This window comes from Tachyglossus aculeatus, chromosome 18, assembly GCF_015852505.1.
Source record: "Tachyglossus aculeatus isolate mTacAcu1 chromosome 18, mTacAcu1.pri, whole genome shotgun sequence".
In the NCBI taxonomy this organism is placed as follows: Eukaryota; Metazoa; Chordata; class Mammalia; order Monotremata; family Tachyglossidae; genus Tachyglossus; species Tachyglossus aculeatus.
Window position 1 is genome coordinate 39703766 of NC_052083.1, and position 25447 is coordinate 39729212.

The following is a 25447-nucleotide window of genomic DNA, read 5'->3' on the forward strand; positions in this document are numbered from 1 at the left end:
CCGGCCCGAGGGTCGGCCGGAGGAGGACCAATTAATCAATCAATCAATCGTATCTATTGAGCACTTACTGTGTGCAGAGCACTGTACTAAGCGCTTGGGAAGTCCAAGTTGGCAACATATAGAGACAGTCCCTACCCAACAGTGGGCTCACAGTCTAGAAGGGGGGAGACAGAGAACAAAACCAAACATATTAACAAAATAAAATAAATAGAATAGATATGTACAAGTAAAATAAATAAATAGAGTAATAAATATGTACAAATTTAGGGTGACTCCTAAACATTTTCTCAGCTCAAATCCCCGGGAACGTTCCCAACCCCAGTGCCCACCAGCAGCTGGGGGTTTGGGTCACCCAGGCTCCCGCTTGCTCCCAGAGAAGAGAAATCAGGACTCCACATCCGGTTTCCAGTCACCGTGAGGAAACTTTCCAATCTCTTCCCTCGAGAAGAGAAGGGTGGCACAGGTCTCGTTTCTTTCTAGACTTTGAACCCACTGTTGGGTAGGGACCGTCTCTACATGTTGCCAACTTGTACTTCCCAAGCACTTAGTACAGTGCTCTGCACACAGTAAGCGCTCAATAAATATGACTGAATGAATGAATAATCCCGGCTCTGTCACGTGTCTGCTGTGTGACCTTGGGCAAGTCACTTAACTTCTCGGAGCCTCAGTTACCTCATCTGTAAAATGGGGATGATGACTGTGAGCCCCACGCGGGACAGCCTGATCACTTTGTATCCCCCCAGCGCTTAGAACAGTGCTTTGCACATAGTAAGCGCTTAACAAATACCATTATTATTATTATTATTCTTATTATGAATGCCCGCTGTCTGTCCCGGCGGAGGCTCCTTGGGCCTCCGAGCGGCTCTGGATGCTGCCCACCGGGTCGGCCGGGCCCAGCCCTAGACCATGACCTTCATGCCCCACCTTGGCAGCGACTCTGGAGGGGGGAAGGGGTCGCGCTGACCCCTGACCCCCGTTGATCCTCCTCCGCCCCCAGGCAGGGAGCATCCAAATCTCCTTCCCAGGAGACGGGTCCGCTTCCTAACGGGAGATGGGAACGCAGCAGGCTTCGGAGGGGTGGGAAAGGCAAGGAGGAGCTCTGCCTTATCAATTCCCCCACCCAAACTGGTGCTGGTGGGTGACACTGGGTGACACTGCCCTGCAGGAGTTTGTGGGTCTGGGGGCAGGGAGGAGGATGGAGCCTACGACACTTCCTTTTATCCCTCCTCCTGCCCCTCTAAATCAATCAATCAATCAATCGTATTTATTGAGCGCTTACTGTGTGCAGAGCACTGTACTAAGCGCTTAAGTACTAAGCTACTGTACTAAGCTCTAAAGCAGTCCAGGTGGCCGTGGGGAGGGGGTGTCAGAACCCTGGGCCCCTCCCCTCCAAAGCGAAGGTGCACATACACACAGACACACGTCCCTACACACCCACCTACACCTGGGCAGTGGCGACTCCCAGTTTGTCAGAATAAACCAACAACGATGGTATTTGCTAAGCGCTTACTGTGTGCCAAGCCCTGAGCTCAGCGCTGGGCACTGTTAAATAATGATGGACATTGCTAAGCGCTTACAGTGTGCCATGCACTGATCTAAGCGCTAAGTACTGTTAAGTAACGATGGACTTTGCTAAGTGCTTACTATGTGCCAAGAACTGATCTAAGCGCTGAGTACTGTTAAGTAATGATGGACTTTGTTAAGTGCTTACTATGTGTCAAGCCCTGATCTAAGCGCTGGGCACTGTTAAATCATGATGGCACTTAAGCGCTTACTATGTGCCAAGTACTGATCTAAGCGCTGAGTACCGTTCTAAGCTCTGAGCACTGTTAAATAATGACGGTATTTGTTAAGTGCTTACTGTGTGCCAAGCACTGATCTAAGCGCTGGGCACTGTTAAATCATGATGGCACTTAAGCGCTTACTATATGCCAAGTACTGATCGAAGCGCTGAGTACTGTTCTAAGCTCTGAACACTGTTAAATAATGACGGTACTTGTTAAGTGCTTACTGTGTGCCAAGCACTGTTCTAAGCGCTGGGCACTGTTAATGATGGCCTTTGCTAAGCGCTTACTATGTGCCAAGCCCCGATCTAAGCGCTGGGCACTGTTAAATCATGATGGCACTTAAGCGCTTACTATGTGCCAAGCACTGATCGAAGCGCTGAGTACCGTTCTAAGCGCTGAGCACTGTTAAATAATGACGGTATTTGTTAAGTGCTTACTGTGTGCCAAGCACTGTTCTAAGCGCTGGGCACTGTTAATGATGGACTTTGCTAAGCGCTTACTATGTGCCCAGCCCCGATCTCAGCGCTGGGCACTGTTAAATCATGATGGCACTTAAGCGCTTACTATGTGCCAAGTACTGTTCTAAGCTCTGAGCACTGTTAAATAATGACGGTATTTGTTAAGTGCTTACTGTGTGCCAAGCACTGTTCTAAGTGCTGAGCGCCATTAAATAATGACTGTATTTGTTAAATGCTTACGATGTGCCAAGCCCTGTTCTAAGCACTAGGCACCGTTCTAAGCGCTGAGCATTGTTAAATAATGATGGTATTTAAGCGCTTATTATCTGCCAAGCACTGTTCTAAGCACTGATCACTGTTCATCATCATCATCATCGTCAATCGTATTTATTGAGCGCTTACTATGTGCAGAGCACTGTACTAAGCTAAATCATCATCATCATCATCAATCGTATTTATTGAGCGCTTACGGTGTGCAGAGCACTGTACTAAGCGCTTGGGAAGTACAAATTGGCAACATATAGAGACAGTCCCTACCCAACAGTGGGCTCACAGTCTAAAAAGGGGAGACAAAACCAAACATACTAACAAAATAAAATAAATAGAATAGATATGTACAAGTAAAATAGAGTAATAGATAAATACAAACATATATACATATATACAATATGTTAATATGTTAAATAATGATGGTATTTAAGGGCTTACTATATGCCAAGCACTAACCTAAGCGCTGAGCTCTGTCAAATCACGAGAGACTTTATTAAGCGCTCCCAATGTGCCAAGCCCCGATCTGGGCGCTGTTAAATCATGACAGATTTATTAAGCGCTTACAACGTGCCAAGCACTGACCTGAGCGCTGTTCAATCACGATAGCACTTGCTAAGCGCTTACAACGTGCCAGCAGAGCGCTGTTGAATCATGACAAACTTTGTTACGTGCTCACAATGTGCCAAGCACTGCGCTGAGCGCTGTTCAATCACGACGGACTTTAAGTGCTCACAATGTGCCAAGCACTGCGCTGAGCGCTACTAACTCACGACGGCCTTTGTTACGCGCTTCCAATGTGTCAAGCACTGCGCTGGGCGCTGCAGAATCACGACGGACTTTGCTATGCGCTTACAATGTGCCAAGCACTGCGCTGAGCGCTGTTAAACCACGACGGACTTTGTTATGCCCTTACACTATGCCAAGCACTGCGCTGAGCTCTGTTAAATTCTAATCCCGGCTCCCCCACATAGCTGTGTGACCCTGGGCAAGTCACTTAACTTCTCTGAGCCTCAGTTCCCTCATCTGTCAAATGGGGATGAAGACTGTGGGCCCCCCGTGGGACCACCTGGTCACCTTTTATCGCCCTCCCAGCGCTTAGAACAGTGCTTCACACCTAGTAAGCGCTCAACAAATGCCATCATTATTATTATTATTATTAAGTCATCTGTTAGGAGGTGCCTGTTGTTACTAGTTACGCGCCCCCCCCAGCCCAAGAGACCTTCCCAGACTGAGCCCCCTTATTCCTCTTCTCCCCGCCCCACCTCCTTCCCCTCCCCACAGCACCGGTATATACGTTTGTACAGATTTATTACTCTATTTTACTTGTACATATTTACTAGAACAGTGCTTTGCACATAGTAAGCGCTTAACAAACACCATGATTATTATTATTATTATTATTATTCTTAAGGACGTGCATTTAGCTTTACTTCTATTTATTCTGACGACTCGACACCTGCCCACCTGTTCATTCATTCATTCAATCGTATTTATTCATTCATTCATTCAATCGTATTTATTGAGCGCTTACTGTGTGCAGAGCACTGTACTAAGCGCTTGGGAAGTACAAGCTGGCAACATATAGAGACAGTCCCTACCCAATAGCGGGCTCACAGTCTAGAAGGGGGAGACAGACAAACATATTAACCAAATAAAATAAATAGAATAAAAATGCACAAGTAAAATAGAGTAATAAATATGTACATTCATTCATTCATTCAATCGTATTTATTGAGTGCTTACTGTGTGCGGAGCACTGTACTAAGTGCTTGGGAAGTACAAGCTGGCAACATATAATAGTAATAATGATGGTATTTGTTAAGCGCTTATTACGTGCAAAGCACTGTTCTATAGAGACGGTCCCTACCCAACAGCGGGCTCACAGTCTATAAGGGGGAGACAGACAACAAAACTTATTAACCAAATAAAATAGAATAAGTATTTATTGAGCGCCTACTGTGTGCAGAGCACTGTACTAAGCGCTTGGGAAGTCCAAGTTGGCTACATATAGAGACAGTCCCTACCCAACAGTGGGCTCACAGTCTAGAAGAACAGAACACCTGTTCTGTTCTGTCGTTTGCCTCCCCGTTGTAATAATAATAACAATAATAATTGTGGCATTTATTAAGCGCTATGTGCAAAGCACTGTTCTAGACTGTGAGCCCGCTGTGGGGTCGGGACCCCTATTACTATTACTATTCTATTTATTTTATTTTGTTAACATGTTTTGTTGTCTGTCTCCCCCTTCTAGACTGTGAGCCCGCTGTTGGGTAGGGACCGTCTCTCTATGTTGCCAACTTGGACTTCCCAAGCGCTTAGTACAGTGCTCTGCACACAGTAGGTGCTCACTAAATACGACTGAATGAATGAATGACCGTCTCTATGTCGCCAACTTGTACTTCCCAAGCGCTTAGTCCAGTGCTCTGCACCCAGTAAGCGCTCAATAAATATGAATGAATGAATGAATGAATGACCGTCTCTAAATGTCGCCAACTTGTACTTCCCAAGCGCTCAGTCCAGTGCTCTGCACCCAGTAAGCGCTCAATAAATATGAATGAATGAATGACCATCTCTCTATGTCACCAACTTGTACTTCCCAAGCGCTTAGTCCAGTGCTCTGCACCCAGTAAGTGCTCAATAAATATGAATGAATGAATGACTGTCTCTATACGTCGCCAACTTGTACTTCCCAAGAGCTTAGTCCAGTGCTCTGCACACAGTAAGCGCTCAATAAATATGAATGACCATCTCTGTCGCCAACTTGTATTTCCCGAGTGCTTAATAATAATAATAACGATGGCATTTATTAAGCGCTTACTATGTGCTAAGCGCTGGATCCAGTGCTCTGCACCCAGTAGGCGCTCAATGAGTATGACTAGGTAGTCATATTCTCTCCCCTTGTACTTCCCAGGCGCTTAGTCCAGTGCTCTGCACCCAGTCAGCGACTGTGAGCCCGCTGTTGGGTAGGGACCATCTCTCTATGTTGCCAATTTGTACTTCCCAAGCGCTTAGTCCAGTGCTCTGCACACAGTAAGCGCTCAATAAATACGATTGATTGATTGATAGGGACTGCCTCTCTATGTTGCCAACTTGTACTTCCCAAGCGCTTAGTCCAGTGCTCTGCACACAGTAAGCGCTCAATAAAGACGACTGATTGATTGATTGCTGGGTAGGGACCGTCTCTCTCTGTTGCCAACTCGGACTTCCCAAGCGCTTAGTCCAGTGCTCTGCACACAGTAAGCGCTTGATAAATACGATTTATTGATTGATAGGGACCGCCTCTCTATGTTGCCAACTTGTACTTCCCAAGTGCTTAGTCCAGTGCTCTGCACACAGTAAGCGCTCAATAAATATGAACGAATGAATAAATGACCGTCTCTCTGTCGCCAACTTGTGCTACCAAGCGCTTAGTCCAGCGCTCTGCACACAGTAAGCGTTCAACAAATACGACTGATTGATTCCCAAGCACCTAGTCCAGTACTCTGCACACAGTAAGCGCTCAATAAATACGACTGATTGATTGACTGATAAGGACCGTCTCTCTATGTTGTGAACTTGTACTTCCCAAGCGCTTAGTCCAGTGCTCTGCACACAGTAAAAGTGCTCACTAAATATGAATTAATGAATAAAAGACCTTCTTTATGTCGCCAACTTGTGCTTCCCAATCGCTTAGTCCAGTGCTCTGCACACAGTAAGCGCTCAATACGATTGATATTGATTGATTCCCAAGCACTTAGTCCAGTGCTCTGCACACAGTAAGTGTTCAATAAATACGATTGATTGATTGTTGGGTAGGGACCGTCTCTCTCTGTTGCCAACTTGAACTTCCCAAGCGCTTAGTCCAGTGCTCTGCACACAGTAAGCGCTCAATAAATATGAATGAATGAATGACCGCCTCTCTATCACCAACGTGTGCTTCCCAAGCGCTTAATCCGGTGCTCTGCGCACAGTAACGCTCAATAAATACGACTGATTGATAGGGACCGCCTCTCTATGTTGCCAACTTGGACTTCCCAAGCGCTTAGTCCGGCGCTCAGCACACAGTAAGCGCTCAATACATACGACTGACTGATTGATTCCCAAGCGCTTAGTCCAGCGCTCTGCACACAGTAAGCGCTCAATAAATATGAATGAATGAATAAATGACCGTCTATGTCACCAACTTGTGCTTCCCAAGCGCCTAGTCCAGTGTTCTGCACACAGTAAGCGCTCAATAAATACGACTGATTGATAGGGGCCGCCGCTCTATGTTGCCAACTTGTACTTCCCAAGCGCTCAGTCCACACAGTAAGCGCTCAATAAATATGAATGAATGAATAAATGACCGTCTCTGTCGCCAACTTGTGCTTCCCAAGCGCTTAGTCCGGTGCTCTGCACACAGTAAGCGCTCAATAAATACAATTGATTGATTGATTGATAGGGACCGCCTCTCTATGTTGCCAACTTGTACTTCCCAAGCGCTTAGTCCGGTGCTCTGCACACAGTAAGCGCTCAATAAATACGACTGATTGATAGGGACCATCTCTCTATGTTGCCAACTTGTACTTTCCAAGCGCTTAAGTCCAGTGCTCTGCACACAGTAAGCGCTCAATAAATACGATTGATGGATAGGGACCGCCTCTCTATGTTGCCAACTTGTGCTTCCCAAGCGCTCAGACCGGCGCTCCGCACACAATAAGCGCTCAGCAAATACGCTCGCTATTGATGGACTCCCAAGCGCCCAGTCCAGTGCTCTGCGCTCAATAAATCCGACTGAATCAGTCGTATTGATCAGTCGTCTCCACCCTTTAGACTGTGGGCCCACTGTTGGGTAGGGACCGTCTCTATATGTTGCCAATTTGTACTTCCCAAGCGCTTAGTCCAGTGCTCTGCACACAGTAAGCGCTCAATAAATACAATTGATGATTATGATTGACTGAGCGCTTCCCGTGTGCAGAGCGCTGGCCCACTGTTGGGTAGGGCCCGCCTCTCTATGTTGCCAACTTGGACTTCCCAAGCGCTCAGTCCAGTGCTCTGCACACGGTAAGTGCTCAATAAATACGATTGATTGATTGATTGATTGATTGATTGATTGACTGAGCGCTTGGGAAGCCCAAGTCGGCAACACAGAGGGCCGGCCCCTACCCAATGGTGGGCTCCCGGTCTAAAATCATCATCAATCGTATTGATTGAGCGCTTACTGCGTGCAGAGCGCTGGACTGAGCGCTTGGGAAGTCCAAGCTGGCAACATAGAGAGACAGTCAGTCAATCAATCAATCGTATTGATTGAGCGCTTACTGCGTGCAGAGCGCTGTCCTGAGCGCTTGGGAAGTCCAAGCTGGCAACATCTAGAGACAGTCAGTCAATCAATCGTATTTATTGAGCGCTTACTGCGTGCAGAGCGCTGGACTGAGCGCTTGGGAAGTCCAAGCTGGCAACATAGAGAGACAGTCAGTCAATCAATCAATCGTATTGATTGAGCGCTTACTGCGTGCAGGGCGCTGGACTGAGCGCTTGGGAAGTCCAAGCTGGCAACATATAGAGACAGTCAGTCAATCAATCAATCGTATTGATTGACCGCTTACTGCGTGCAGAGCGCTGGACTGAGCGCTTGGGAAGTCCAAGCTGGCAACATATAGCGACAGTCAATCAACCAATCGTATTTATTGAGTGCTTACTGCGTGCAGAGCGCTGGACTGAGCGCTTGGGAAGTCCAAGCTGGCAACATAGACAGTCAGTCAATCAATCGTATTTATTGAGCGCTTACTGCGTGCAGAGCGCTGTCCTGAGCGCTTGGGAAGTCCAAGCTGGCAACATCTAGAGACAGTCAGTCAATCAATCGTATTTATTGAGCGGTTACTGCGTGCAGAGCGCTGGACTGAGCGCTTGGGAAGTCCAAGCTGGCAACATAGAGAGACAGTCAGTCAATCAATCAATCGTATTGATTGAGCGCTTACTGCGTGCAGGGCGCTGGACTGAGCGCTTGGGAAGTCCAAGCTGGCAACATAGAGAGACAGTCAGTCAATCAATCAATCGTACTGATTGAGCACGTACTGCGTGCAGAGCACTGGACTGAGCGCTTGGGAAGTCCAAGCTGGCAACATAGAGAGACAGTCAGTCAATCAATCAATCGTACTGATTGAGCACGTACTGCGTGCAGAGCGCTGTCCTGAGCGCTTGGGAAGTCCAAGCTGGCAACATAGAGAGACAGTCAGTCAATCAATCGTATTGATTGAGCGCTTACTGCGTGCAGAGCGCTGTCCTGAGCGCTTGGGAAGTCCAAGCTGGCAACATAGAGAGACAGTCAGTCAATCAATCAATCGTACTGATTGAGCACGTACTGCGTGCAGAGCACTGGACTGAGCGCTTGGGAAGTCCAAGCTGGCAACATAGAGAGACAGTCAGTCAATCAATCGTACTGACTGAGCGCTTACTGCGTGCAGAGCACTGTACTAAGTCCCTACCCAACGGTGGGCTCGCGGTTTAAAATGAGTGGGTGGACGGTGGGAGGGGGGAGAAGGGTTTTTAACTGGTCTGGCCTTGGTGCGGCCCGTCGAGGATGCCCCCCACCCCCCAGCCCACCCCACCCCACGAGGCTGACCTGCGAGGGCCAAAATCTGGGCCTTGTGCAGCAGCAGGGCTCCCCAGCCGGGTCCCTCCTCCTCCTCCTGCTCCTGCTGCTGCAGCTGGGCGTGCTCCCGCTGCCGGTGGTGTTCCTCCTCCTGCTGCTGCTCGTCCTCGTGCAGCAGGAGCAGCCCCCGCCCCCGCCCCCGGGGCGCCGGGCCGTCGGGCCGCCGGTACACCGCGTACACCTTCTGGTTGTCGAAGTCCAGGCGGGAGCGGGGGCGGAAGCCCGGCACGCACGACACGGGCAGGGCGTAGCACACGTTGTCGTCCAAAAAACGCACGAAGGCGTACATGGCGGAGGGCGCCCCGGAGGAGGCGGCGGCCACCGGTCCTTTCTTCCCCCCTCCACCCCCGCCTGCTGGTATTGTTCCACCCCCCCCCCCCGGCTCGGCCGATCGGCTGCTCTGGCCTAAGTCGGACGGCGGCCGGGCAAGCGGCGGGCAGCCCCGACCAATCCCCCGCCGAGCCCCCGAGCGGGCGCCGTCTCCGCCCGCGGCCCCCGCTCGGCCCATCGGCTGCTCTGGCCTAAGTCGGACGGCCGCCCGGCCCGGGAGGGGGGGACAGAACGGGCAGGCGCGATTAATCGCACGCCGAGCCGGGGCGGCGGCCCGAGGGCTCGCCTCTGCTATCAATCGTAGTTATTGAGCACTGGAGCACTGGACTAAGCGCTTGGGAAGTACAAGTTGGCAACATAGAGAGACGGTCGCTACCCAACAGTGGGCTCACAGTCTGAAAGATGGTCAGTCAGCATCATCATCAATCGTATTTATTGAGCGCTTACTATGTGCAGAGCACTGGACTTAAACGCTTGCGAAGTACAAATTGGCAACACAGAGAGACAGGCCCTACCCAACAGTGGGCTCACAGTCTGAAAGATGGTCAGTCATCATCATCATCAATCGTATTTATTGAGCGCTTACTATGTGCAGAGCACTGGACTTAAACGCTTGGGAAGGACAAATTGGCAACATAGAGAGACAGGCCCTACCCAACAGTGGGCTCACAGTCTAAAAGATGGTCAGTCATCATCATCATCAACCGTATTTATTGAGCGCTTACTGTGCGCAGAACACTGGACTAAGCGCTTGGGAAGGACAAGTTGGCAACATAGAGAGACAGTCCCTACCCAACAGTGGGCTCACAGTCTGAAAGATGGTCAGTCATCATCATCATCAATCGTATTTATTGAGCGCTTACTATGTGCAGAGCACTGGACTTAAACGCTTGGGAAGTACAAATTGGCAACATACAGAGACAGTCCCTACCCAACAGTGGGCTCACAGTCTAAAAGCAGTGGGCTCACAGTCTGAAAGATGGTCAGTCATCATCATCATCAATCGTATTTATTGAGCGCTTACTGTGTGCAGAGCACTGGACTTAAACGCTTGGGAAGTACAAATTGGCAACATACAGAGACAGTCCCTACCCAACAGTGGGCTCACAGTCTAAAAGCAGTGGGCTCACAGTCTGAAAGATGGTCAGTCATCATCATAATCAATCGTATTTATTGAGCGCTTACTATGTGCAGAGCACTGGACTTAAACGCTTGGGAAGTACAAATTGGCAACATAGAGAGACAGTCCCTACCCAACAGTGGGCTCACAGTCTAAAAGCAGTGGGCTCACAGTCTAAAAGGTGGTCAGTCATCATCATCATCAATCGTATTTATTGAGCGCTTACTGTGTGCAGAGCACTGGACTTAAACGCTTGGGAAGTACAAATTGGCAACATACAGAGACAGTCCCTACCCAACAGTGGGCTCACAGTCTGAAAGATGGTCAGTCATCATCATCATCAATCGTATTTATTGAGCGCTTACTGTGCGCAGAGCACTGGACTTAAACGCTTGGGAAGGACAAATTGGCAACATAGAGAGACAGTCCCTACCCAACAGTGGGCTCACAGTCTAAAAGCAGTGGGCTCACAGTCTAAAAGATGGTCAGTCATCATCATCATCAATCGTATTTATTGAGCGCTTACTGTGCGCAGAGCACTGGACTTAAACGCTTGGGAAGTACAAATTGGCAACATAGAGAGACAGTCCCTACCCAACAGTGGGCTCACAGTCTAAAAGATGGTCAGTCATCATCATCATCAATCGTATTTATTGAGCGCTTACTATGTGCAGAGCACTGGACTTAAACGCTTGGGAAGTACAAATTGGCAACATAGAGAGACAGTCCCTACCCAACAGTGGGCTCACAGTCTGAAAGATGGTCAGTCATCATCATCATCAATCGTATTTATTGAGCGCTTACTGTGTGCAGAGCACTGGACTTAAACGCTTGGGAAGTACAAATTGGCAACATAGAGAGACAGTCCCTACCCAACGGTGGGCTCACAGTCTGAAAGATGGTCAGTCATCATCATCATCAATCGTATTTATTGAGCGCTTACTGTGCGCAGAGCACTGGACTAAGCGCTTGGGAAGTACAAATTGGCAACATATAGAGACAGGCCCTACCCAACAGTGGGCTCACAGTCTAAAAGCAGTGGGCTCACAGTCTAAAAGATGGTCAGTCATCATCATTAATCGTATTTATTGAGCGCTTACTATGTGCAGAGCACTGGACTAAGCGCTTGGGAAGGACAAATTGGCAACATATAGAGACAGTCCCTACCCAGCAGTGGGCTCACAGTCTGAAAGATGGTCAGTCATCATCATCAATCGTATTTATTGAGCGCTTACTGTGTGCAGAGCACTGGACTAAGCGCTTGAGAAGGACAAATTGGCAACATATAGAGACAGTCCCTACCCAACAGTGGGCTCACAGTCTAAAAGCAGTGGGCTCACAGTCTAAAAGATGGTCAGTCATCATCATCAATCGTATTTATTGAGCGCTTACTGTGTGCAGAGCACTGGACTAAGCGCTTGGGAAGTACAAATTGGCAACATATAGAGACAGTCCCTACCCAACGGTGGGCTCACAGTCTAAAAGCAGTGGGCTCACAGTCTAAAAGAGGGTCAGTCATCATCATCATCAATCGTATTTATTGAGCACTTACTGTGCGCAGAGCAGTGGACTAAGCGCTTGGGAAGTACAAGTTGGCAACATATAGAGACAGTCCCTACCCAACAGTGGGCTCACAGTCTAGAAGGGGGGAGACAGAGAACAAAACCAAACATACTAACAAAATAAAATAGAATAGAAATGTACAGGTAAAATAAATAAATAAATAAATGAGTAATAAATATGTACAAACACATATACGTATATACAGGTGCTGTGGGGAAGGGAAGGAGGTAAGATGGGGGGATGGAGAGGGGGACGAGGGGGAGAGGAAGGAAGGGGCTCAGTCTGGGAAGGCCTCCTGGAGGAGGTGAGCTCTCAGTAGAGCCTTGAAGGGAGGAAGAGAGCTAGTCGCTCAGTCGGATTTAGGGAGCGCGCTTAGAGACGTGCTGGACAGTCATTTTTAGTGAGCGCCTACTGGGTGCACGGCGCTGGACTAAGCGCTGGGGAAGCGCAAGTCGGCAACATAGAGAGACAGTCCCTATTCATTCATTCTTTTAGACTGTGAGCCCACTGTTGGGTAGGGACTGTCTCTATGTGTTGCCAATTTGTACTTCCCAAGCACTTAGTACAGTGCTCTGCACATAGTAAGCACTCAATAAATACGATTGATTGATTGATTGATTGGAATACCCTCCATCTGCCCATCCGCCAAGCTAGCTCTCTTCCTCCCTTCAAGGTCCTACTGAGAGCTCACCTCCTCCAGGAGGTCTTCCCAGACTGAGCCCCCCTTCCTCTCCCCCTCCCCCTCCTCCCCCTCCCCATCCCCCCGCCCTACCTCCGTCCCCTCCCCACAGCACCTGTATATATGTTTGTACAGATTTATTACTCTATTTTACTTGTACATATTTACTATTCTATTTATTTTATTTTGTTAATATGTGTTGTTTTGTTGTCTGTCTCCCCCTTCTAGACTGTGAGCCTGCTATTGGGTAGGGACAGTCTCGATATGTTACCAACTTGTACTTCCCAAGCGCTTAGTACAGTGCTCTGCACACAGTAAGCGCTCAATAAATATGATTGAATGAATGAATGAATTCATTCATTCAGTCGTATTTAGGGAGCGCTTACTGGGTGCACGGCGCTGTACTAAGCGCTTGGGATGCGCAAGTCGGCAACATAGAGAGACGGTCATCATCATCATCAATCGTATTTACTGAGCGCTTACTGTGCGCAGAGCACTGTACTAAGCGCTTGGGAAGTACAAATTGGCAACATATAGAGACAGTCCCTACCCAACAGTGGGCTCACAGTCTAAAAGGGGAAGACGGTCCCTATTCATTCATTCAGTCGTATTTATTGAGCGCTTACTGGGTGCAGAGCACTGGACTAAGCGCTTGGGAAGAACAAATCGGCAACATAGACGGTCCCTATTCATTCATTCAATCGTATCTGTGCCTCAGTTCCCTCATCTGTAAAATGGGGATTAAGGTTGTGAGCCCCACGTGGGACAACCTAATCACTTTGTATCCTCTCCAGCGCTTAGAACAGTGCTTCGCACATAGTAAGTGCTTAATAAATGCCATTATTATTATTATTATTTATTGAGGGCTTACTGGGTGCAGAGCACTGGACTAAGCGCTTGGGAAGCGCAAGTCGGCTACATAGAGAGACGGTCCCTATTCATTCCTTCAATCGTATTTATTGAGCGCTTACTGTGTGCAGAGCACTGTACTAAGCGCTTGGGAAGCACAAGTCGGCAACAGATAGAGACGGTCCCTTCCCAACAACGGGCTCCCAGTCTAGAAGGGGGAGACAGACAACAAAATAAAACCTGGAGACAGGTGTCAAAACCTGTCACTCTTTCGCCCTTGCTTTACTTCTATTTATTCTGATAATAATAATAATAATAATGGTATTTGTTAAGCACTTACTATGTGCAAAGCACTGTTCTAAGCGCCAGGGAGGTAACAAGGTGATCAGGTTGACATTGATATAAATAAATAGAAAAATAGATATGTACATATATATACACACAAGTGCAGGGAGGCGGGGTAGAGCAGAGGGAGCATGTGGGGCCGATGGGGAGGGGGAGCTGAGAAAAAGGGGGGCTTAGTTTGGGAAGGCCTCCTGGAGGAGGTGAGCCTTCGGTAATAATAATAATAATGGCATTTATTAAGCACTTACAATGTGCAAAATAGAATTAAAGCTATAATGTCACCCCACCCCTGTCCACAAAAATCTCCAGTGCTTGCTTCATTCATTCATTCATTCCTGAGAAGCAGCGTGGCTCAGTGGAAAGAGCCCGGGCTTGAGAGTCAGAGGTCCTGGGTTCTAATCCCGGCTCCGCCACTTGTCAGTCGGGTGACTCTGGGCAAGTCACTTCACTTCTCTGGGCCTCAGTTCCCTCACCTGTCAAATGGGGATGAAGACTGTGAGCCCCACGTGGGACAAAACTGATCACCTTGTATCCCCCCAGCGCTTAGTGCAGTGCTTGGCACATAGTAAGCGCTTAACAAATACCAAAATCACATAGCTATAATTCTATTTGCTGATGATTTTGACACCTGTCTATATATTTTGTTTTTGTTGTCTGTCTCCCCCCTTCTAGACTGTGAGCACGCTGTTGGGTAGGGACCGGCTCTATCTGTTGCCAACTTACACATCCCAAGCGCTTAGTCCAGTGCTCTGCACCCAGTAAGCACTCAATAAATACGATTGAATGATGAATTTATTTTATTTGTACATATTTATTCTTTTTATTTTATTTTGTTAATATGTTTTGTTTTGTTGCCTGTCCGTCTCCCCCCTTCTAGACTGTGAGCCCGCTGTTGGGTAGGGACCGTCTCTAGATGTTGCCACCTTGTCGCCTAGTCCAGTGCTCTGCACACAGAGCGCTCAATAAATACGTAAGCGCTCAATAAATACGATTGAATGAATGAATGAATATATCTATATATGTTTGTACATATTCACTACTCTATTTTATTTGTACATATTCTATTTATTTTATTTTGTTAATATGTTTGGTTTTGTTGTCTGTCTCCCCCTTCTAGACTGTGAGCCCACTGTTGGGTAGGGACCGTCTCTAGGTGTTGCCAACTTGGACTTCCCAAGCGCTTAGTACAGTGCTCTGCACCCAGTAAGTGCTCAATAAATACGATTGAATGAATGAATGAATGAATGAATTCATATTTATTGATCGCTTACTGCATTCAGAGCACTGGACTAAGCACTTGGAAAGTACAATTCAGCAACGGAGACAATCCCTGCCCGCAACGGGCTCGCAGTCTAGAAGGGGGGGAGGCGGACATCAAAACAAGGCAACACGCATCAGCAGCATCAGTATAAATGAGTAGAATTAGAGATATAAACAAAATAATCGATATAATATATATAAATCAGCAGCGTGGCTCAGCGTAAAGAGCACAGGCTTTGGAGTCCGAGGTCATGGGTTCAAATCCCGGCTCCGCCGATTGTCAGCTGGGTGACTTTGGGCAAGTCACTTCACTTCTCTGGGCCTCAGTTCCCTCATCTGTAAAATGGGGATTAAGACTGTGAGCCCCCCGTGGGACAACCTGATCACCATGTAACCTCCCCAGCGCTTAGAACAGTGCTTTGCACATAGTAAGCGCTTAATAAATTCCATTATTATCATTATTATTATTAGAACAGTGCTTTGCACATAGTAAGCGCTTAATAAATGCCATTATTATTATTATTATTATTATTAGAAAAGTGCTTTGCACATAGTAAACGCTTAATAAATTCCATCATCATCATTATTATTATTAGAACAGTGCTTTGCACATAGTAAGCACTTAATAAATGCCATTATTATTATTATTATTATTAGAACAGTACTTTGCACGTAGTAAGCACTCAATAAATGCCATTACTGAGAAGCAGCATGGCTCAGTGGAAAGAGCACAGACTCTGGAGTCAGAGATCAAGGGTTCAAATCCCGCCTCTGCCACTTGTCCGCTGTGTGAGTCTGGGCAAGTCACTTCACTTCTCTGTGCCTCAGTGACCTCATCTGTAAAATGGGGGTGAAGACTGTGAGCCCCCCGGGGGACAACCTGATCACCTTGGAACCTCCCCAGTGCTTTGCACATCATAGTAAGCGCTTAATAAATGCCATTATTGAGAAGCAGCATGGCTCAGTGGAAAGAGCACAGACTCTGGAGTCAGAGATCAAGGGTTCAAATCCCGGCTCTGCCACTTGTCCGCTGTGTGACTTTGGGCAAGTCACTTCACTTCTCTGTGCCTCAGTGACCTCATCTGTAAAATGGGGGTGAAGACTGTGAGTTCCCCGGGGGACAACCTGATCACCTTGGAACCTCCCCAGTGCTTTGCACATAGTAAGCGCTTTAATAAATGCTGTCATCATTATTACTATTATAAGGGAGCAAGTCAGGATGACGCAGAAGGGAGAAGAGGAAAGGAGGGCTTAGTCAGGGAAGGCCTCTTGGAGGAGATGCGTGTTCAATGAAGCTTTGAAGTTGGGGGGGGGGGAGTCATTGTCTTTCTGATTCTCTCTCTCATTCTCTCTCATTCTCTCTCTCTCATTCTCTCTGATCTCCCATCCTCGTGTCTCTCCCCACTTCAATCCATACTTCATGCTGCTGCCCGGATTGTCTTTGTCCAGAAACGCTCTGGACATGTTACTCCCCTCCTCAAAAATCTCCAGTGGCTACCAATCAATCTGCGCATCAGGCAGAGACTCCTCACCCTGGGCTTCCAGGCTGTCCATCCCCTCGCCCCCTCCTACCTCACCTCCCTTCTCTCCTTCTCCAGCCCAGCCCGCACCCTCCGCTCCTCCGCCGCTACTCTCCTCACCGTACCTCGCTCTCGCCTATCCCGCCATCGACCCCCGGCCCACGTCATCCCCCGGGCCTGGAATGGCCTCCCTCTGCCCATCCGCCAAGCTAGCTCTCTTCCTCCCTTCAAGGCCCTGCTGAGAGCTCACCTCCTCCAGGAGGCCTCCCCAGACTGAGCCCCTTCCTTCCTCTCCCCCTCGCCCCCCTCTCCATCCCCCCATCTTACCTCCTTCCCTTCCCCACAGCACCTGTATATATGTTTGTACATATTTATTACTCTATTTATTTTATTTGTACATATCTATTCTATTTATTTTATTTTGTTAGTATGTTTGGTTTTGTTCTCTGTCTCCCCCTTTTAGACTGTGAGCCCACTGTTGGGTAGGGACTGTCTCTATATGTTGCCAATTTGTACTTCCCAAGCGCTTAGTACAGTGCTCTGCACATAGTAAGCGCTCAATAAATACGATTGATGATGACGATGATGATGACTGTCAGATATGAGGAGGGAGGGTATTGCAGGCCAGAGGCGGGACGTGAGCGAGGTAGTCGAGGGGGAAGCACAGCGAGAAGGTTGGCATTAGAGGAGCGAAGCTTGGGGGCTCGGTTGGAGCAGGGTGTGAGAGGGGGCCGCTGGCGTGGCCCTCCCCCAAGGGGCATCCCAAGCCCCCACCCGATCCCCCTTCAGAGCGAGGCTGGCCGTCCGGCACCGGTCCGGTTTCTTCCGCGGGGGCCCCAAGGCAGCCTGGCCAGCTTCTGCTTTCCATTAGCCTGTGGAATTCGCACTTCAGTTTGCAGGACGATTTTCAGGCATCCTGGAGGCTGCACGTCTTTGCTGGCAGAGGAGCATGGACTATCATCACCATCAATCGTATTTATTGAGCGCTTACTATGTGCAGAGCACTGTACTAAGCGCTTGGGAAGTACAAACTGGCAACATATAGAGACAGCCCCTACCCAACAGTGGGCTCACAGTCTAAAAGGGGGAGACAGAGAACAAAACCAAACATACTAACAAAATAAAATAAATAGAATAGATGTGTACAAATAAAATAAATAAATAAATAGAGTAATAAATATGTACAAACATATATACATATATACAGGTGCTGTGGGGAAGGGAAGGAGGTAAGATGGGGGGATGGAGAGGGGGACGAGGGCGAGAGGAAGGAAGGGGCTCAGTCTAGGAAGGCTTCCTGGAGGAGGTGAGCTCTCAGCAGGGCCTTGAAGGGAGGAAGAGAGCTAGCTTGGCGGATGGGCAGAGGGAGGGCATTCCAGGCCCGGGGGATGACGTGGGCCGGGGGTCGATGGCGGGACAGGCGAGAGCGAGGTACGGGGAGGACTATGTGCCACGCACTGTACTAGGCACTGGGGAAGGTACCCGCTAATCAGGTTGGACGCAGCCCCCGTCCCGTGGGGGGCTCACCGTCTTAACCCCCATTTTACGTTGGAGGGAACCGAGCCCCGGAGAAGCCCCGGCTGATGAGAAAAGCAGCGCGGCCTAGTGAATAGGGCACGGGAAGGACCTGGATTCTAATCCTGGCTCCACTACTTATCTGCTGGGTGACCTTGGGCAAGTCACTTCGGATATGAGCTCGTTGTGGGCAGGGACTGTCTTTCTTTATTGCTCTATTGTACTTTCCCAAGCACTTAGTACAGTGCTCTGCACACAGTAAGTGCCCGACTTGTGCTTCCCAAGCGCTTAGTCCAGTGCTCTGCACCCAGTAAGGGCTCACTAAATACGATTGAGTGAATGAATGAATGAATAGGGACCGTCTCTCTATGGTGCCGACTTGCGCTTCCCAAACGCTTAGTCCAGCGTTGTGCACCAAGTAAGCGCTCACTAAATACGACTGAATGAATGAATTAATGAATGAATGAATAGGGACCGTCTCTCAATGTTGCCGACTTGGGCTTCCCAAGCGCTTAGTCCAGTGTTCTGCACCCAGTAAGCGCTCACTAAATACGATTGAAGGAATGAATGAATAGGGACCGTCTCTCTATGTAGCCGATTTGCGCTTCCCAAGCGCTTAGTCCAGCGCTCTGCACACAGTAAGCACTCAATAAAAATGATCGAATGAATGGAGAACTCATTTGCCCTCATGGATAGTACTCAAATCTACATCTCCAACCCTGATCTCTCTCTCTGTGCATTTCCTTTTTCCTTCAAGACATCTCTACTTAGATGTCCCACCAACACCTCAAGTTTAACATGTCCAAAACAGAATTCCTTATCTTTCCACCCAAACCCAGTCCTCCCCCTGATTTTCCCGTCACTCAGACAGCACCACCATCCTTCCTGCTTCATGAGCACATAACCTTGGTGTTATCCTTGATTCCGCTCATTCAACCCACATATTCAATCTGTCACCAAATCCTGTTCGTTCAAACCTTCACAGCATCGCTAAAAGCCACCCTTTCTTCTCCAGCCAAATCACTGCCGTGTTAATTCAAGGGCTTCAGTCAATCGTTCAGTCGTATTTATTGAACACTTCCTGTGTGCAAAACACTTGTCCTATCCCTCGTTGTGGGCAGGAATGTGTCTGATGTTATATTGCACTCTCCCAGTAGGCGCTCAATAAATACGATTGAATGAATGAATGAATGAAAATTCTCTGTGCCTCAATTCCCTCAACTTGTAAAATGGGGATAAAATACCGTGACTGTGTCCAATCTGATTAGTTTGTACCTATCGCAGCGCTTAGAGCCCGTTGTTGGGTAGGGACCGTCTCTATATAATAATAATTATTATTATTATGGCATTTATTCAAGCTCTTACTATGTGCAAAGCACTGTTCTAAGCACTGGGGAGGTTACAAGGTGATCAGGTTGTCCCACAGGGAGCTCGCAGTCTTAATCCCCATTTTACAGATGAGGGAACTGAGGCACGGAGAAGTTAAGTGACTTGCCCAAAGTCACACAGCTGACAATTGGCGGAGCGGGGATTTGAACCCATGACCTCTGACTCCAAAGCCCGTGCTCTTTCCACTGAGCCATGCTGCCAACTTGTACTTCCCAAGCGCTTAGTATAGTGCTCTGCACACAGTAAGTGCTCAATAAATACGACTGAATGAATGAATGGCGGTTAACAAATACCATTAAACCTGATCACCTTGTAACCCCCCCCACCCCCAGCGTTTGGAACAGTGTTTTACACATAGTAAGCGCTTAATAAATGCCATCATTATTATTATTTTTTTTTTTTTAAAGTGGTGGAGCCCTGATTAGAACCCAGGTTCTTCTAGACCGTGAGCCCACTGTTGGGTAGGGACCGTCTCTATATGTCGCCAACTTGTACTTCCCAAGCGCTTAGTACAGTGCTCTGCACACAGTAAGCGCTCAATAAATACAGTTGATTGATTGATTGATTCTGACTTCCTAGCCACTGGGCCACGCTGCTTCTCAGCCCCCACCGTTCCGGCGAGTTACGTCGACTGCACGGGGACTCTCTCCTCCAGCCCGTTCTCTGTCTGCGGAATCAGTCAATCAATCAATCGTATTTATTGAGCGCTTACTGTGTGCAGAGCACTGTACTAAGCGCTTGGGAAGTACAGGTTGGCAACATACAGAGACAGTCCCTACCCAACAGTGGGCTCACAGTCTAAACCGGTCTTGGAATAGGTCTTGAAGCATCTGCTGCCTGAGGTCCGCTTCCCACCCCCCTCCCCGTCCTCTCCACGTGCGGCTACGCTTGGGATCCCGAGGAATGCCGGGTTTTAAGAAGAAACATCTTCGCCGCTGCTCAGTGGAAAAGAAGGGAAGGCCCAGAGACATCCGTTCCAGTTCCAGCTCTCCGTGGCACGGCAGGGCTAGGAGGCCGGGCCCGGCCGACGGACTCTTGGGACGTTTCCGCCCACCCGGCCCCTCGAACGGGGGTCTGAGTGGGGGCCAAGTTGGGGACTTGGGATCGGGGCACCCTAGCTTTCCTGGAGTGCCTTCGCCTCGCTGAACTCTGACCTCTGACCTCGGACCCAGTCCTCCCTGGGCGCACCAGGGCCGCAACTGGCTCCTCTCCTCCCCACGGGGATTTACAACTGGGTTCCCCATCTCCGCTCTGCCACTTGTGTGACCCTTTGGGGGCTGCTTGACTTTTCTAGACTGTGAGCCCACTGTTGGGTAGGGACTGACTCTATATATTCCCAGCTTGTACTTTCCAAGCGCTTAGTACAGTGCTCTGCACACAGTAAGTGCTCAATAAATATGATTGATTGATTCTTGGTGCCTCGGTTTCTTCACCTGTAAAATAATAATAATAATAATGGCATTTATGAAGCGCTTACTATGTGCAAAGCACTGTTCTAAGTGCTGGGGAGGTTACAAGGTGATCAGGTTGTCCCACGTGAGGCTCACGGTCTTAATCCCCATTTTACAGATGAGGCAACTTAGGCTCAGAGAAGTTAAGTGACTTGCCCAAGGTCACACAGCAGACATGTGGTGGAGTCGGGATTCGAACCCATGACCTCTGACTCCAAAGCCCGTGCTCTCTTCACTGAGCCATGCTGCTTCTCTAGCCATGCTGCTTCTCTGGGATTCAAAGCTCCCAGAGCCCAAAGCTCTGGGATTCAAATGGGGATTCAAAGCTTTTTCCTTCTCCTCCTTAGACGGTCGGCCCTTTGTGGGACAGGAACTGCCTTTGATCCGATGATCTTGTCTCTCTACCCCAGCACTCAGCCCAGTGCTTGGCACAGAGTGAGAGCTTGATAAATACCACGATCGTTACTATTATCACCACTGGTTCTGAGGAGGTTGGGATTTAAGCAACTACTGTGCCGAAGGGAATTAAATCAATCAATCAATTAATCAATCATATTTATTGAGCGCTTACTATGTGCAGAGCACTGTACTAAGCGCTTGGGAAGTACAAATTGGCAACATATACAGACAGTCCCTACCCAACATTGGGCTCACAGTCTAAAAGGGGGAGACAGAGAACAAAACCAAACATACTAACAAAATAAAATAAATAAATTAAAGGTGGGGGCTTTCGGGAAGTGGGGCCCCATCTCCAAGGTGCGTGAGGCCCGGGGGCCCAGGTCCACCTGGCAGAGCTGGCCAAGTCAGCTTCAGAGCCGATTTGCCTTTTTTTTTAAGGTATTTAATAATAATGACATTTGTTAAGCGCTTACTATGTGCAAAGCACTGTTCTAAGCGCTGGGGAGGATACAAGGTGATCAGATTGTCCCACGTGGGGCTCACAGTCTTCATCCCCATTTTCCAGATGAGGTAACTGAGGCCCAGAGAAGTGAAGTGACTTACCCAACGTCACACAGCTGACAGTTGGCAGAGCCAGGATTTGAACCCATGACCTCTGACTCCCAAGCCCGTGCTTTTTCCATTGAGCCACGCTGCTTCTCTTCAAGCGCTTACTATGCACCAGGCACTGTATTAAGCGCTGGGGTAGATACAAGCTACTCAGGTTGGACACGGTCCACGTCCCACATGGCGCTCACAGTCGTAATCCCCATTTTATAGAGGAGGGAACTGAGGCCTGGAGAAGCAAAGTGACTTGCCCAAGGTCATACAGCAGACAACTGGCGGCGCGGGGATTAGAACCCAGGTCTTTATGACTCCCGGGCCCATGCTGTATCCACTAGGCCGTGCCGCTTCGCGGGAACTCAAGTGACTTTAGCGTTAAAAAAGCCAGAGACTTCCTGTTTTTTCAGGAGAAATTATGGAAATTGTTTCTGACAGCAAATTGCCCCTAATTAATTTACGGGCCCTGCTGGGAGAATGCACTGTATTGTTGATTTCTACAGTCTCCCGGCTTAATTAGAAAAACTAAATTTTCATAAACTCTCCACTCCAGGGCTTCCCAAATCGGAGCGCCGGAGAGAGCTGGGTCGAAAGGGGCTGGAGGCGGGGAAGGGTGGCCCGTCTCCCGAGGGGAGCAGCCTGGCCCCGGAGTGGCCACCCTCATCCCCGCCGGGACCCTTGGGAGAATGCAATACAATAAACAGGCGTATTCCCTGCCCAAAACGAGCTTACAGTCTAGACGGTGGGAGGGGCATTAATCAAAATAAAAGTGACACTGGCGTTCCGGAGCAAGTGTATTCTAAATGCCAACTATCCGACACCTGCCCGCGGCTGGTCCCTGCGGGGATCCCAAAAGGCAGGATGGGCCGGGTGCCCTCTACTCATCAGTGGGTGGAGATGAGCTGGGCCCCGTCCACAACGGTATCGTTGTTTCCACCGGTGGACCCAGGTGGATTTTCTCGCTCACGAGGAGGCAGGGGAGTCTAATGGGCAGAAAGTCGGATTTTCTTCCTTGTTAATATCGAAAGATAAACGGCTCATCTTCCAAACAGCCCGGAAGCAAGTCTGAGCCAGCGGGCTAGGAATGTGTCTCCCAAGACCGCTGTCTCGTAGCCTTCCGAGCCCTTAGAACAGTGCCCTGTATACAAGAAGTGAGATAATACAATAATAGAGAAGCAGCGTGGCTCAGTGGAAAGAGCCCGGGCTTTGGAGTCAGAGGTCATGGGTTTGAATCCTGGCTCCGCCACATGTCTGCTGTGTGACCTTGGGCAAGTCACTTAACTTCTCTGAGCCTCAGTTACCTCATCTGCAGAATGGGGATGAAGACTGTGAGCCCCACGTGGGACAACTTGATCACCTTGTACCCCCCCCAAGCGCTTAGAACAGTGCTCTGCACATAGTAAGCGCTTAACAAATGCCATCATCATCAATAAGTGCTCAATAAATACCATTGATTGATTGAGACCAGGGTTCTTGCTCATTGCGGGTAGGGAATGGGTCTGCCAACTGTGTTGCTTGAGCCCCTCTACGCAACGGGGTCGTCTACGGACTTCTCAGGCCTCATGGAGAATTTCACGTTTTATCTGGCGGCTGGTCTCCCCCGGCTGGACCCTCCCAACTGGCTCAGCCCATCCCTCCGGCTGTTTGGAAGATGAGCCATCTATCTTTCGATATTAACAAGGAAAAAAAACAAACCCTCTCTCCCCACCCTGCCCCGGTTCTGCCCAGAACCGAGAGTTTCCCAGGCCCGGGTAATCGAGTTTGGGCCGCGGCCAATCCCACGCAGATTCTCCATTCTAAATGGTTTTGTTTATCGTTCCTGAATTCTAATCCCGCAGCTTTATTTTTCAAATTCGGTTTGTGGGCTGACGTGGATGCAAATGAGTTTGACTCTGGAAAGTAACTTAATCAACGGCGGGTTCGCCGAGCGATTAGGAGGAGGAAGATCTGGGAGCTCGGAGACCGAGAAAGGAAGTGGCTGCCATCTTCCCTCGCATCTTTTAGACTGTGAGCCCACTGTTGGGTAGGGACTATCTCTATATGTTGCCAATTTGTACTTCCCAAGCGCTTAGTACAGTGCTCTGCACATAGTAAGCGCTCAATAAATACGATTGATGATTGATGATGATGATCCAAGGTTCCGGTGTCCCCGCCCGGCCCCCCACCCCACTGGGAGACCCTCCGTCTCAGTCAGTCGGTCAATCACATTTATTGAGCGCTACTGTGTGTGGAGCACTGTACTAAGCACTGGGGAAAGTACGAGAGAACGATAAACAGACACATTCCCTGCCCACAAGGAGCTTGTGGTCTAGAGGGAGGAGACAGACGTTAATTAATAAACCGCTCCATCTCAAATCCCGTAAGCTAGTTATGTGTAAGGAATGTGTGTGTTTATTGTTCTGTTGTCCTCTCCCAAGCGCTTAGTACCGTGCTCAGTACATGATAAGCGCTCAATAAATACGATTGAATGAAACCTGGCTCCGTGGGATGACCAAGCAGACAGGATCAGGGGAGCATCCCTGAGTGTCCCTGGGCCACACCCCTGCTCTCCTCCGGTCCGCACCCCCAATTCCTCACCCTCTCCTCTCTGCCCTCCAGGTGAGGCCGGTGAGGGCTTCCCGGACCTAACGAGACCATCAATTATGGTGCGGGAAGCGATGCTGTCTCTTTAAAGGTTACCGGAAGGTTGATTGCTCTCTTATTGTTACATCCCGCACGTCTCCCTCAGCCTCGGAAATGCGTTTGACCTTTTTACCGATCCGGCGAGAAACACGGACAAAAATGGATTGAGCTTGGCGGTGTGTGGCCTCCCCCAACACCCCCTACACCAGCACCCCCGGGGCATCCAGAACCCACTGCCCTCCCACCAGCCAGGGCTGGACTCCAGACGGGTTCAGAGAGGGCCGGGTGGTCTTCCCCATACCCCAGGACTCGGCCCATTGGGGTCCCCACCCCTGCTGCGGACCTCCGGCCGCCCGTGACCCAGTGAAAGCACAAAGCCAAGAAGTCGACCGTCGATTCTAGACTGTAAGCTCGTTGTGGGCAGCAAACACATCTGTTACGTTGTTATACCGTGCTCTCCCGAACGCTTAGTACAATGCTCCGTGTATAGTAAGAGTTTGATAAATACGATTGACCGATCGGCTGGAAGATGACTCCGGGGTCGACAAGGCCGTGTGAACCATTCCCAGCCAATGGGACATAATAATAAAAATAATAGTAACCGCGGCAACGGTGCAGCTCTTACTCTGTGCCAAGCCCTGGACTGAGCCCTGGGAGAGATACAGATTAATCGAGATGGA

At 49.0% G+C, this 25447-nt stretch overlaps 1 protein-coding gene across 2 annotated transcripts in view; it reads right to left on the reverse strand.

Annotated features, from left to right (window-relative positions):
• BEND5 (BEN domain containing 5) overlaps positions 1 to 25447 on the reverse strand; it is a 158772-nt gene that overhangs the window by 15548 nt on the left and 117777 nt on the right. The window contains exon 1 of one of the 2 annotated variants that reach the window (XM_038760621.1): positions 9096 to 9432. The exons of the other annotated variant lie outside the window; for it this stretch is intronic. Coding sequence (XP_038616549.1) covers positions 9096 to 9414 — 319 coding nt within the window. The 5' untranslated portion in view covers positions 9415 to 9432. Of the gene's footprint in view, positions 1 to 9095; positions 9433 to 25447 lie in introns of those variants that run through there. 2 annotated transcript variants of the gene reach the window in all.